General features: G+C 40.4%; 1 protein-coding gene across 1 annotated transcript in view; it reads right to left on the reverse strand.

The window, feature by feature from the left end:
- LOC126235135 (juvenile hormone esterase-like) overlaps nucleotides 1-15,344 on the reverse strand; it is an 82,554-nt gene that overhangs the window by 34,788 nt on the left and 32,422 nt on the right. The window contains exons 3-4 of the mRNA XM_049943868.1: nucleotides 4,619-4,778; nucleotides 4,356-4,511 (exon numbers count right to left, since the gene is read on the reverse strand). Of these exons, the coding sequence (XP_049799825.1) occupies nucleotides 4,356-4,511; nucleotides 4,619-4,778 (316 nt within the window). The remainder of the gene's footprint in view (nucleotides 1-4,355; nucleotides 4,512-4,618; nucleotides 4,779-15,344) is intronic.

The following is a 15,344-nucleotide window of genomic DNA, read 5'->3' on the forward strand; positions in this document are numbered from 1 at the left end:
TGCACTAAATAATGTCTGCAGTATTTTGCTTTTTACCACACCAAGTAATGCATTTTTTGTGTTTTCTTTAATTTTTTATTTTTTTAATAGCGCACGTAAAATAACTGTTAGAGAACCGAATTTCACAATCTGAAACATTGCAGTAGCCCTGTATCAAGTAAATATCCACATAAAACTAAATTCCAGAGTTTAAATTAGCAGATAAAAACTGCAAAGTCTGCAATATTGACATTCAATTCTGGGATCTAAATTTTTCTTTATCATCACTCAGAGCACTTTATTGGAGAGGTACCGACATCCTCATCACAATTGTCCTGAAGATCTGCCTCTGTATCGTCGTGCTGTTCGGTAGCAGAAGTGTGACAACTGCCTATTATGAAATGGCCTTTTTGTTCTGTTGCTTGATCTATATCACTGACATCTTCATACATCTACCGATTAACACTTAATCAAGCTTACGATCGTTATAACCGATACATTCCTACTAACACGTGTTGTACTAAACTGAAGAAAACAGGTACGTAATTCACGAGGCGCGGTCCAGGAAATCACAACACGTGTCAGAAACGCATGTCAACAACAAACAAAGAAGCAGGTAACGCAACTGATAGCAAAACATTATGGAGTTGGCGATATAAGGATGGTTGTGGTAGCATGGAAGCATTCCCCTAGAACTGGCCTAGGAAAGCGTTCGATAATTTCCACGCTGTCTGAGAGACCACACTTCATGAGCTATGCGTTAATGAAAAGTTGTTCAGTAACGTGATATTTTGTGTGTTCTCTTTTTGCAGGTTTGTTCCACAACGTTATCTGTCAAAGTGGCGTGGCGTCTTAGGAGCTGCTGTCGGCTCCTATTAAGGACAGGACGTTTCGCCTGGCACAGTCCCTCGACTTCACGGGAGACAGTTCAGAGGAACTACTGGCCTTCATGAGAGACCAACCAGCGCAGACGCTCGTCGAGAATGTACTAAACTGCCTGACCAAAGAGGTGGGGTAAACGTGTGCAACATTCGCGAGTTATTATTACGAATGAAACGTCACAAGTTTTAATTCCACTCTACTGTGGACTGTCTCTGTCGACTAGGAAAAGCAGAGAATGCAGTCGCTGGTACCTTTTGCGTCAACCATAGAACCGGACAGCATGAAGGATGCAATCATCACACGGAGTCCTATGGAAATCTTAAAGAGTGGCAAGTTCAACAAAGTGCCCACTATCTTGGGTGTCTGTTCTCGCGAAGGAATATTGTTCATCCCAGGTAGGTATACACGGCGCCTCCGACATAACTCCTGAAATCATAGACTCTAATTTATGGTCTGAAAAATGACATGTTCCGGAAGGACAAACTGAACCTTGCGTTGGTATATAAATCAGTCGTTGGTATTCGACTCTTCTTACTGATACTGTTGACAGTGGTCGTTTTCTCTGTCATGTCTAATATTCGTTACATGACTTACAAAAGCTCGTAAAATGTACTTCCACTAAATGATTGTGAATTATTTTTCTTTCTAGTCGTAGTACCCTAAAGCAGCCTACGTCCCTCTGTTATTTGGGAAAGAGAAGGAACCCGTAATCCTACCTATTCAGAACGTTGTGCAAGAATAAAGTGCCTGTTACATTGCACTTATAGTAGTTTTCTAAAATTATCTTCCGTACAATACGGATCCAACAAGGTGCCTTAGACATCGACCTAGTACAACAAATCTGTCGCCGCTCGACTAACTATTGTTATTACACGAAAGGTGGGAAGATACTTGTAGTTGATAAGTGCAAAAGGAAGATGACTGAAAACTCTGTCAACAGACGAGTGCAGATCTGTATCTGAGGGAGGAATTACTATTTTCCTTACACAAATTTATGTAATTTGTCTAAAGTCATTGCATCAACGAAGGCTGGCAAGTGAATGGAAAGATGTGCAGATCCTTTCAATCATTAACAAGGATCGCTGGATAGGTGATGTTTGCCGTCAATATATTGTACATGGCTGGCCATTGTATTTAACTGAACGAGGAATAATAAATAAAGAAATCTTACTTATTTTGCATATACAGTATGGCAGGAAGAACTTGATTAAATCTGTACGTGGTCTCATGATATAAGGGACGCAAAACTTAGTACACATAGGTACCATCTCTGGCAGCAGCAGTGGCTCTAACCCGACTACATACCGAGTCGAACTGAGTTTGAATGGCACCGTTACGTCGTTCCATGCTTTTCCAACCAGATGCCATAGTCGATCAATCGTAGTGATTGTCCATTGTGGTAAATCGATCCCTCAGCAATACACAGCCAGATGTTTTCACCTGGAGAAATCTCAAGAAAGTGTTGGTAAGACAAGAGTCATACACCTTTATATCGAGCTAGATTAGGACATTAGGGTTAACATGCCATCCTGCGTTTTCGTGTTGAAATGTGACATCACGGATGACTTGGCGTTAGTGGACAACCACTGGCTTTAATGCACCATAAATGTAGCAGTTGCTGTCGAAACTAACGGCTTTGATAACAAGAGGTTACCGGCTTGTGTATCCAGAGCACACCATTCATTCATGCTCCTGCCGGTCTCGCATGAAGATGACGGATTCCATCTGGAATTCTCGGAGCCTCAGGTCACGTCTTCCGCAGAACTGTACGCAGAACTGCGGCTCACCTGTACAATCTTTCCTCATATACAGAATAGAGTCTGTTGTCATGCTTACTTCATAAGAAACAAGGAAACAATGGAACTGCAAGCACTAGAATTCTTCGTGTGATTCCATTTAAATATCAGTTGCATTTTCATATGATAGTTCAACTAAATCTGACTCCCTGATACTGATTTCACGCGATTATCTCTAACAGCTGATCTTCTCCTGGAAAAATTCATCACTTTTCATTAAAAGGTTTTTCTCATACTAGTAAGAAATACACCACTTCAAATGTTAACACTTCTTGTAACTGCTTTTAAATACTTACATTATGTGAGGTGCTCAAGCCGTTCACCACTAATCTCGTAATCAACTGCTACCGATTTCTGTCTCTTTGTTATGGGGTTTACTTTACATGAATTCACATTTGAAGAGGACAACCATTCGGTACACCAAGTGTAAATTTTGTCTAAATTTTCCTGCATATACTTGCCTTACTGCAGACAATAGCAACGTCTTCGAAGAATCTCGTACTGCTGTTGATCATATTTGATAAATCATTTATGCGTACACAGTAGGTTAAAAGTTTGTTTCTACTCAATTTTAAAAATTACATTTCACGTAACTATTTGTGAAACAACAAGTAAACTCTGATGGCAGTTTTCTTACTGCGTGCATTATCTTCACTACTTCTACTATCCACTGTAAAATCCAGTGTATTCACAATGAATATCTGCATACAATTTACTTAGATAAACCGATGCTATACCAGTCACTGGTACTCTATCTTCGAATTTCAGTGCCGCAATGTGTCCATTGTAAAAAAGTATTTTATTAGTTCTATTATATGTTTATTATCTTATAAATAAAAAAGACATATTTTTTAAAATTTTAAATTCAGTGCAATAATGCGATCTTAGGAAATGACTGCTGTAAAACGACCCTTTCAAATAGTGTTTATTAAAAAAATTAATAAATGACGTTCTTTCCACTTGGGACCTGTGGAAGGTACATTAGCTTATTTGCTTTAGTTGTCAATATTTGTAATGTATTATTGTTTTTCTGTCATGTTCTACATCCTGGAGAACGTCCTCACTACAGATCAATTGGAATGAAAGTAAATCTAATATAATCTAATCTAGTCATTGGAGACGAAACGAGATCGGAATAAGAAAGGAAGGGGAAGGACATCGGAGTATCATGTCATAGGAACCATCGGGTGTATTTCCCTAAGCCATTAAAGGAAATCGCAGTAAAGACTAACCTCGTTGCCCGCATCTCGTGGTCGTGCGGTAGCGTTCTCGCTTCCCACGCCCGGGTTCCCAGGTTCGATTCCCGGCGGGGTCAGGGATTTTCTCTGCCTCGTGACGGCTGGGTGTTGTGTGCTGTCCTTAGGTTAGTTAGGTTTAAGTAGTTCTAAGTTCTAGGGGACTGATGACCATAGATGTTAAGTCCCATAGTGCTCAGAGCCATTTGAACCATTTCTGAACTAACCTCGTTGGCTGTATGGGGATTTGAACCACCATCCAACGGAGAAGCAGTCCTGTGTCTCACCTCTGCGCCACCACGCAAGTTGCTAAGCGCCTGAGACGTCGCACCACGTCATATCACGACGAAGTACGTATTAAGCAAATTTCCCAGTTTCCAAAATCAAGAAATAACCATTTAAGTTAGGAAAGCAGAAAGCTATAGCGACGAGCCCTTAGCTGCAGGAGAGATTTGTAACAAACGGCAGGACACCGCCCCAGCGCTCTCGCCAAATATTGTGACGTTCTGTGGGTCTCCACCAAAGTTGGCGATGTTACTCTTGACCCATTTGAGGGCCATCACTTGATCTTTGAGACCAGCATTCCCTGGGATCACCTCATCTCCAGTTGATAAGAAACCTGCAATACAAATAAGTGGTAACATCGTGTTATGACTGCAGTGTCCATGACTAAACAAGTCGAACTAAACAACCTAGCGCCTACATAGTTGACCCCAAATACCTCACCTAGGGCACCCACACGGTAATTGAGTGTCACCAGCACAACATCGTGTTCAAGCAGGAGTTCACGTCCGTAATAATCCGTGTTTCCAGAGCCCAACATAAACGCACGTCCATGAATCCAGACCAAGACTGGAATCAGTTTGGCACTGGCTCCTGTCGGAAGCTGAAAGAAAATAAAAAAAAGTACGTCATCTGAAGTAAGTGTAACACATCTAACACAGAGAACACATTTATGCATTCTAAACAGGAGAGAAGATTTAAATAATTATTGAAAAAGGCCTTGTGGTGGTTTAAGAAGTGTCGATACTTTTCTTTGACTATGTTTGTTAACGGTCACCACACGTTTCAAATTTCACTCACCAGCTAATGATCTGTTATAAGAAACGATATAAGATGTTACGCTACAAATTTCACGGAAACACAAATTTCTTCTAAAAGATAGTTCTAAATGAACAATGTTCGTGAACAGTACGCTTCTTGATACAGAAATAAGTGCCATTTCAGATGAAAATGTATAGGACATCGATATAACACATAATATTAATATGCACAATAAGAGGCAGCATCATTAGTTGCACGGTTTCGACCTTTACTGTTGAAATACGAGTACCATAAAAGAGATGGCCAGGGCTACCGTGTGTGCTGGGAGAAGGTTCGATCACGCTAGGTGGCGTTACCGTGTCGATGCAGGCTCTAGAGCGTCACACAGATTAGTGACCAATATAACAATTACATTGAAATTCTTAAGAAACAATTGCCGAAAGTCCGTGTCACTGTATGAAACATTTACAAATTACCTCCCCCAACTGGGTAAATTTCCAGTGTTACAAAAATTCAAGTGAAGCGTTGTCATAAAATCAGTGTAGGAAAATCTTTATAAGTGTTTTTGTTTTTATATATATGTAATATTGTGAAGATACGACAAAATGAAATCTGTTACAGTGTAAATAGGCTCTGTTATTTATCGTGGAAATAGTAGATTTTCATTTTTATCATAAAATAAAAGTTTTTTTGTCGTTACTCGTCCGACCAAGGGAATTCTTCTGAATTTTTAACTTCGTCTAATGGTTTACGCACTCGCACTTGGGTGGATGAGCAGAGACCGTAGAACTGATGCTGTTTATTATTGTATATATTAATAATATGTGTTACGTCAAAGTCTCACACATTTGTATCTAAAATGGTGCGTACTTTACAGCAAATAGCGTTCTGTTCCTCAATATTGTTCATTTAGAAATCACGTGTAAGAGATCTGGGTTTCTGTAAAATATGAAAGATGACGTTACCTTCCTTTCTTTGTAATATCTCATCAGATATCGGATGGTGGGCTTAATACGAAATGAGTCAAGTCAAGTAAAAAAGATGTTTAAAGAAAACCAACGACTATTTTATACGCAATTACACAGCGTTCTTTAATTCGTTCTGTAGCTACATCTATATGGTTTCTTCGTAAATTACAATTTTGTGTCTCGTGGAGGTTTCACCGTAACAGCTTTAAGCTCCTTTTCTAGTGTTCCACTTTAGAAGAGCGCGCGGAAAATACGAACACTCACAAGTATTGCGTAATAATCGAAGGATGAAATTAAAAATTTAAGTAGCTTTTCCACACTTTGTCAACGTATCTTTCAGTATATTAATGTTAAAACTGTGAAATCTGTGGATCATCAGCTGAATGTGTTTCACTAAATACATTGTTTTAAGTAAAAAACAAGTGACGCTAAATAGTAAAACTATAAATTCAAAAATTGTTGAGGATGTCAAAATGTATGTCACAATGAACTAACTGTCGTGAATCCTAACTTGATCGTAGCAGTATTTTGGTCAATGTCGGTGTTTCTTACAAAAAAATTTAAAGTGCTAAATATTAGACTCAGAAAGGTAAAAATTCGTACGAAGCTTCAGTTTAGTACAAAAACAAAAACTCTATGACCTACATAAAGCTACCTTTAATTTTTCAGGTAATTTACTATAAACTAAATCTGTAACAATGACATTCTTATTTGTAATACATTTAGTATCATTTATATTAATGATAGAACGTTCTGATTGCACACTTGATTACATCCGTTAAATAGTGACGCTATTACACGTTTCAAGACCTTAATGTAAATAACAATCAATACAAGGTCTCTTAAAGATGTAGTACTCAGGTCATGTTCTATTGTCGGTTCCGTTCTAAGTATTCTAGCCGGGGAAGTTTAAATGCAGTCGAGTTAAAACTTTTTTCTGTAATTAAAATAAACTTAACTCCACTCATATAAAAATTACGAAGATTGTAAATTAATTCATGACCGAGTAATTAAAAAATGTGTCCAAGAAACCGGTTATTTAGATGCTGCTACCTGGCCATAGAGCTCATGACGGCAGATGTTCCGTTCGGCCGTCCGCTGCGCCCGTATATAAATACGACCACAGAGGCAGTACACACTCACTTCGCACCCAGCTATTAACTGCTCCTCGTCAAACATAAGTGCTAATTCGGATGACGTCACAGCCAGTCTGCTGCTAAACGCATGTTTTCGGTACAAATGGGAAGTGAACTCCCGAGGACTGCACGGCACCCGGGATCGCTTAAATTTCACAGTAGTAACTGTTCGTGTGCCACTGTAATGTTAACAAAACAGCGTGCAAGTGGTGAGACTATTTTCTACTTTTGTAGCACCCAGTTAACTTTGATCATTAGATGTCAGGGCGAAAGACCATTGGAACTTACTGTAGAAGTCGCCTCTGAATTGTTCATAGTGCTGTTTACGATAAATATTATTATTATTATTATTGTCAGAAATATTACTATATTTGTGCATGTGAGATTTTACTGAATATATGAATCAGTTAGAACTCTAAACTTTTATTTATAGTCAAAGTTCCTGATGCCACTAAATCTTTCAGTGAATACTAGAAGAATATACTCATGGAAGTTATGTCAGTGTGTTCTCCATCGCTTTCTGGCTGACCGCAAAATACAGGGTGATTCAAAAAGAATACCACAACTTTAGGAATTTAAAACCCTGCAACGACAAAAGGCAGAGCTAAGCACTATCTGTCGGCGAATTAAGGGAGCTATAAAGTTTCATTTAGTTGTACATTTGTTCGCTTGAGGCGCTGTTGCCTAGGCGTCAGCGTCAGTTGATGCTAAGATGGCGACCGCTAAACAGAAAGCTTTTTGTGTTATTGAGTACGGCAGAAGTGAATCGACGACAGTTGTTCAGCGTGCATTTCGAACGAAGTATGGTGTTAAACCTCCTGATAGGTGGTGTATTAAACGTTGGTATAAACAGTTTACAGAGAATCGGGTTTGTGCAAAGGGAAAAGTTCTGGACGGCCGAGAACGAGTGATGAAAATGTAGCACGCATCCAGCAAGCATTTGTTCGCAGCCTAGGAAAATCGACTCGCAGAGCTAGCAGAGAGCTGCAAATTCCACATTCAACTGTATGGAGAGTCCTAAGAAAAAGGTTAGTTATGAAACCTGAACGTCAACTACCCGAGGCGATGGATCGGCCGCCAGGCAGCCCGTGACAGAGCACTTCATCACTGGCCTCCAAGAAGCCCTGATCTTACCCCCTGCGATTTTTTCTTATGGGGGTATTTTAAGGATATGGCGTTTCGGCCACCTCTCCCAGCCACCATTGATGATTTGAAACGAGAAATAACAGCAGCTATCCAAACTGTTACGCCTGATATGCTACAGAGAGTGTGGAACAAGTTGGAGTATCGGGTTGATATTGCTCGTGTGTCTGGAGGGGGCCATATTGAACATCTCTGAACTTGTTTTAGAGTGAAAAAAAACCTTTTTAAATACTCTTTGTAATGATGTATAACAGAAGGTTATATTATGTTTCTTTCATTAAATACACATTTTTAAAGTTGTGGTATTCTTTTTGAATCACCCTGTAGTTTTCAGTCTCTTGTAAAAGACAGCAAAGCAATACAATATATTTTATTATAAACTTGCCACCCCAAAAATGGACGTCGAAACAAAAAGAATAACAACTTTGCGACATAGAAAAGACTTTACATCTTCTCTGCGTCAAAAGTCCAACCACCAGATTGTCCACTGTGGCTACTGCCAGAAAGTCTCTAGTACGATCCCCGAAGGGAAATGTCTTCGATTGATCCCGATATAATTGCGCCCTCGGTTCGTCCTCCCAACCATATCCCGCTCTCTCCTGGACATGTGGCCTCTACGTTTGTGGCCGAGAGACAAATCTTAGAATCGGTTAGGGAAACATTAAATCCCACTACATGGGTCATGAATCTGTTAGCCAGTCACCTAAGGCTCAGACTCTTTTCAGAAGATTCTCTGGAAGTTTCAATTTCCCCTCCGACATCCTTAGCATTCCGCCACACTAATACATCCCTTCTTTACGGCTGGAGATGTGCCACAGCAATTTCCATGAGAAGTTTCCTTGGAGGTCAGCAGGTGACCATTTTTTGTGAACTCGTGGTTTTTTTCACACTAAATGGCTGTCTTTTCGCATTGTTCCGCCTCAGACACTCTTTCTGCAGGTATGCTATTCTGAAATTTTTTCTGTCCCACTAGGGAGCAACATCCCTTACGCTCTGACTACACTACAGCAGTATGGGGTCGGCCTCCAGCATTCTAAACCGCTGCTGCCTCTTCGCTCTGTCCTCTCTAAGGGCGGCAAATTTCCGCCCCTACGGAACACAAAAAGCCGATAGCGGCTCCTGAGGAACATGTTGCCCACGTTGCCATTTCTGTCAGCACTCAGCTGTAATTAACTCCCAGACATGCAGTACTACAGAAATTGTTAGTACATGGTGCTAGCCTGTATCAGTCGGATTGTACATTGTAAAGAGTGATCTAATACAAATTTGAATCTAAAAGAATAATAAACGTATGGTGGAAAATATTTGGCACCTCATATTGTGATAAGTACTGAGGGAACTCTCAGCCTTGCATAGTACATTCAGAGTGTTATCCAGCTCATTCTGTTGCCCATCCTGTAATATTGGATGATATTCAATTCAAGAAGGCCAAAGCCGGTGTACAAATTTATAGGGTTACGAAAGGTGCCCATCACCGGTTTCATAAGCATGGTTGCCAGAACTCTTCCATACCCAGTGTAGAAAGTGATAATATCAAATTTCTGGTGTTGGCCTGCAACATATTGCTAGGACAAGTGGAGGGGATCAAAATCAACATTAAATTTTCCTAAGAAATTTTTAATTAATTGCAGCCTGTCATATAATCTCCCTACAACTATTTTTATCACTAGGACCTTTCAACTTACCCATTTCACTTATGTGGGTTGCAACTTGCTGCCACACTTTTCTCTGCCTCGTGATGACTTGGTGTTGTGTGCTGTCCTTAGGTTAGTTAGGTTTAAGTAGTTCTAAGTTCTAGGGGACTGATGCCCATAGATGTTAAGTCCCATAGTGCTCAGAGCCATTTGAACTTGCTGCCACTAGAGGGTTCCGGAATGTAGCGTGTAAGATGGCACTGTGTAATGTACCTATGTCGCTGTGTGGAAAACTGAAATCGCACACAATGAGCGCCCTCACTTTCAACATAACTATACCAGAACACAAATGAGCGCTGTGACATCTGTAACAATCCATTTCCTCGGATTCACTGCCATCGATCATCCTCCCTACAGTCTCGACTTGACCACGCTCGATGTTCATCGGTTTCCAAAAGTTAAAGAACGTCTTTGCACAATTTTGCTATGTACTTCTTTCTATGACACATTAGATCACTAGTGGATTGGATGAACACTTGCTCCTTCGTATTGTACTTAGGTGACAATAAAAAGGAAAAACAGGTTGAAATTGTTTTTAAGCCTGCCTCCACTTTACAGGCAGCTATGTCAAACCTACACCTGTCATTTCAGTGGAATTCGGATGATGTCACATTTTAGTCTTACAATTGTAACTAACCTATGTCTACGGGTTATTACGTTATGAGTGGGAAGGGAAATGCTCATTGATTGTGAAATTAACGTGAGAAGATTAGGGTCGCCACCAACTCTAATCGTACAACTAATCAAAGGTTTCGCCGAGTCGGAAAATAAATTAATTTGATCACAGACCAAAAACTCATAAAAATACATACGTCATGATATCGCTCATAGGTGATGCGATGTAATTAATAGTATTTCTCGTGCACTGTCCACGAGAATCAACCATTTAAAATAAAATAGTACATGCATGAACACTGTGCAGAAGATCAGCTCCCGGCAACACATCTGAAAATAAGACTTGATCTAAAGCATTTGTTTTAAAATAAAAGGGGAAACTAATCACAGGACCTGTGCGTAGGGAAACGCGTAGGATGTGCTAACAGGAAAGCTAAGAGGTGAGTGGCTTAGGTGCAAAAACGTAACCACGGAATGCAAGAGAAAATTGTGTATAAAATCATTTATTCCTAAGATATGGATGTGTGGCATGTACACAATTCCTGATAACATTAATTCCTAAAACATTAAAGAAAAGCATCGGAAAATACACCGTTATAATCTACACCCAAAATCATTAGTGTGAATCATTCATACTACTGCTGTTGCCTGATAACTGATCGCAATAACTCGTGCAACGGTACACGTTTCGCAGTACACCTGCGTGCCCACGTGGTCTGTGGAGATGCAATTTCTAGGTATAGTGGCCAAGTTGCAACAATATCTTATCACACAATCATGAACAGTTAACGTTTTTTAAAACAAACATGAGACTGGACAGTTAGTGATGACGGTAGCCCAACAAACTTTAATGTTTAACCACGTGGTCGGCTCGCCACGGACGAAAGGTACATAAAGCAAGGCAAATTTACGAGAAGGCAAAGCTATTAATATTTAGAAAAATGAAAGCTTATACAGGCACAGCTGAAGGCAAACAGACATTCACACAGAAGCGAGTGCTCACTTCTTATCGACAACCTTGTGTGGCGCTCTTCCGGTGGATCCAAGTCTGCTATCGAAATTTACTAAAAGAAAAATCTGCCAAAGTTCTGCATTCCTTGCTGCGACAAGGCAAAGCGAGACCAAAAGCTAACAGCTCTCCCCTCGCCAAGTAACAACGCGCCACGCGGTCAGTCTAAAAATGGTTCAAATGGCTCTGAGCACTTTGCGTCTTAACTTCTGAGGTCATCAGTCGCCTAGAACTTAGAACTAATTGAACCTAACTAACCTAGGACATCACACACATCCATGCCCGAGGTAGGATTCGAACCTGCGACCGTAGCGGTCGCTCGGCTCCAGACTGTAGCGCCTAGAACCGCACGGCCACTCCGGCCGGCCGGTCAGTCTAACTCACCCTTCTTCGACTGGACCACAGCTGTGGACGCTTCCCGTACCGCCGGTAGACTGCCTCCCTTCTTCATTTCCAGCCTCCTCCACGCTCCGCGTGGCCCGGAAAACCCAAAGATGCCATTTCCGCCACCAACCTAACGCAGGTGGATTTCTCACAAATAGCGCAAAACCTCTTTGCCTACTTGACCACTACGAGAGTTGGCTATTCTGTACAACTGTTGCTGAATCTGTATGACTATCGCAGACTTTCTGCTGCAGACTACGCCACCGTCTAGCAACGTGAAACACAACCACATTCATTCAATCACACCACTATCAGAGTTATGAGATAATATAAACAAGGAAAAGATGGAGAAATGCTAGTGAAAATGGGCTACCGGACTAATGAAAGGTGGCTACAAGACCCCTTCACTATTACTATTGCCTATTTTTTAGTCAACATAATTTCATTCTTAAATGTAATTACACATCCTTGTATTACGGAGGAAGATGTACTAAATCTGTGCCGCAATTTTAGATGCAGTGCCCGGGGGAGTGCAGCGGTTAGCGTATCTTCGTAGTGAGCAGGAGACCTAGGTTCAAATCCTGGCCTTGATACAAATTCAATGCTTTGGCGTGTATTCATTTTCTTCATTTGTTGTTATCATGTAGGTATAAAATAAATTTTTCCTTGTAACTGATGTTTTACCCTCATCCCTCTTTCTCCTTGCCCCTCTCCTATCCCTAATTTTAGCTGCACATAGTGTTCTTTTGGCATAGTTTTTGAGCAATGTCCGTTTTCGTACACTTCTACATTTTATTTCTGTTGCTGTGGTTCATCATATGAACGACCATTATTTCACGTCTTCCACTGACATGAGTTCAATGTTACGGTATGTTACCCTCTCTGTAGGATAACAAATGTATCCCTCTTCATTTATGTTGCCCCATCCCTTTTTGCCTCTCCTCTATTCATACTTTCAATTACATATAGAACTACCTATACAATATTATTTGAGCAATGTCAGTTTTGGTACCTTTTTACATTTTCTTTGTGTGGTTATGATTCATCATACGTTAACACAATGGAAAGTTTGTTAACAAGAAGTCAGAAGTAGAAAACATTTTTAATTATCATTTTCAAAGTATTGTAGAGAAAATAGGATCCAGCTACTCATTCGAAAATGCAAGGCAGTATATGGAACAGGTAGTTTGATAAAACTGAAGTTCAACCCACCTCTCCTACTGAAATTAGGAGAATAATAAATTGCCTTAAAAGTAAAAGCTCACATGGAATTGATGGCATTTCCAGCAGAGTACTAGAAGTTTGTTCTCAACAAATAAGTAGGATTCTCAGCCAGATATGTAGTTGTTGTTGTTGTGGTCTTCAGTCCTGAGACTGGTTTGATGCAGCTCTCCATGCTACTCTATCCTGTGCAAGCTTCTTCATCTCCCAGTACCTACTGCAACCTACATCCTTCTGAATCTGCTTAGTGTATTCATCTCTTGGTCTCCCTCTACGATTTTTACCCTCCACGCTGCCCTCCAATGCTAAATTTGTGATCCCTTGATGCCTCAAAACATGTCCTACCAACCGATCCCTTCTTCTAGTCAAGTTGTGCCACAAACTTCTCTTCTCCCCAATCCTATTCAATACCTCCTCATTAGTTACGTGATCTACCCACCTTATCTTCAGCATTCTTCTGTAGCACCACATTTCGAAAGCTTCTATTCTCTTCTTGTCCAAACTAGTTATCGTCCATGTTTCACTTCCATACATGGCTACACTCCATACAAATACTTTCAGAAACGACTTCCTGACACTTAAATCTATACTCGATGTTAACAAATTTCTCTTCTTCAGAAACGATTTCCTTGCCATTGCAGGTCTACATTTTATATCCCCTCTACTTCGACCATCATCAGTTATTTTACTCCCTAAATAGCAAAACTCCTTTACTACTTTAAGTGTCTCATTTCCTAATCTAATACCCTCAGCATCACCCGATTTAATTTGACTACATTCCATTATCCTCGTTTTGCTTTTGTTGATGTTCATCTTATATCCTACATTCAAGACACTGTCCATTGTCCCGTTCATCTGCTCTTCCAGGTCCTTAGCTGTCTCTGACAGAATTACAATGTCATCGGCGAACCTCAAAGTTTTTACTTCTTCTCCATGAATTTTAATACCTACTCCGAATTTTTCTTTTGTTTCCTTTACTGCTTGCTCAATATACAGATTGAATAACATCGGGGAGAGGCTACAACCCTGTCTTACTCCTTTCCCAACCACTGCTTCCCTTTCATGCCCCTCGACTCTTATAACTGCCATCTGGTTTCTGTACAAATTGTAAATAGCCTTTCGCTCCCTGTATTTTACCCCTGCCACCTTCAGAATTTGAAAAAGAGTATTCCAGTTAACGTTGTCAAAAGCTTTCTCTAAGTCTACAAATGCTAGAAACGTAGGTTTGCCTTTTCTTAATCTTTCTTCTAAGATAAGTCGTAAGGTTAGTATTGCCTCACGTGTTCCAACACTTCTACGGAATCCAAACTGATCTTCCCCGAGGTCCGCTTCTACCAGTTTTTCCATTCGTCTGTAAAGAATTCGCGTTAGTATTTTGCAGCTGTGACTCATTAAACTGATTGTCCGGTAATTTTCACATCTGTCAACACCTGCTTTCTTTGGTATTGGAATTATTATATTCTTCTTGAAGTCTGTGGGTGTTTCGCCTGTCTCATACATCTTTCTCACCAGATGGTAGAGTTTTGTCATGACTGGCTCTCCCAAGGCCATCAGTAGTTCTAATGGAATGTTGTTTACTCCCGGGGCCTTGTTTCGACTCAGGTCTTTCAGTGCTCTGTCAAACTCTTCACGCAGTATCTTATCTCCCATTTCGTCTTCATCTACATCCTCTTCCATTTCCATAATATTGTCCTCAAGTACATCGCCCTTGTATAAACCCTCTATATACTCCTTCCACCTTTCTGCCTTCCCTTCTTTGCTTAGAACTGGGTTGCCAGCTGAGCTCTTGATATTCATACAAGTGGTTTTCTTCTCTCCAAAGGTCTCTTTAATTTTCCTGTAGGCAGTATCTATCTTACCCCTAGTGAGACAAGCCTCTACATCCTTACATTTGTCCTCTAGCCATCCCTGCTTAGCCATTTTGCAATTTCTGTCGATATCATTTTTTAGACGTTTGTATTCCCTTTTGCCTGCTTCATTTACTGCATTTTTATATTTTCTCCCTTCATCAATTAAATTCAATATTTTTTCTGTTACCCAAAGATTTCTATTAGCCCTCGTCTTTTTACCTACTTGATCGTCTGCTGCCTTCACTACTTCATCCCTCAGAGCTACCCATTCTTCTTCTACTGTATTTCTTTCCCCCATTCCTGTCAATTGTTCCCTTATGCTCTCCCTGAAACTCTCTACAACCTCTGGTTCTTTCGGTTCATCCAGGTCCCATCTCCTTAAATTCCC

This window comes from Schistocerca nitens, chromosome 2 (assembly GCF_023898315.1).
Source record: "Schistocerca nitens isolate TAMUIC-IGC-003100 chromosome 2, iqSchNite1.1, whole genome shotgun sequence".
Taxonomy (NCBI): Eukaryota; Metazoa; Arthropoda; class Insecta; order Orthoptera; family Acrididae; genus Schistocerca; species Schistocerca nitens.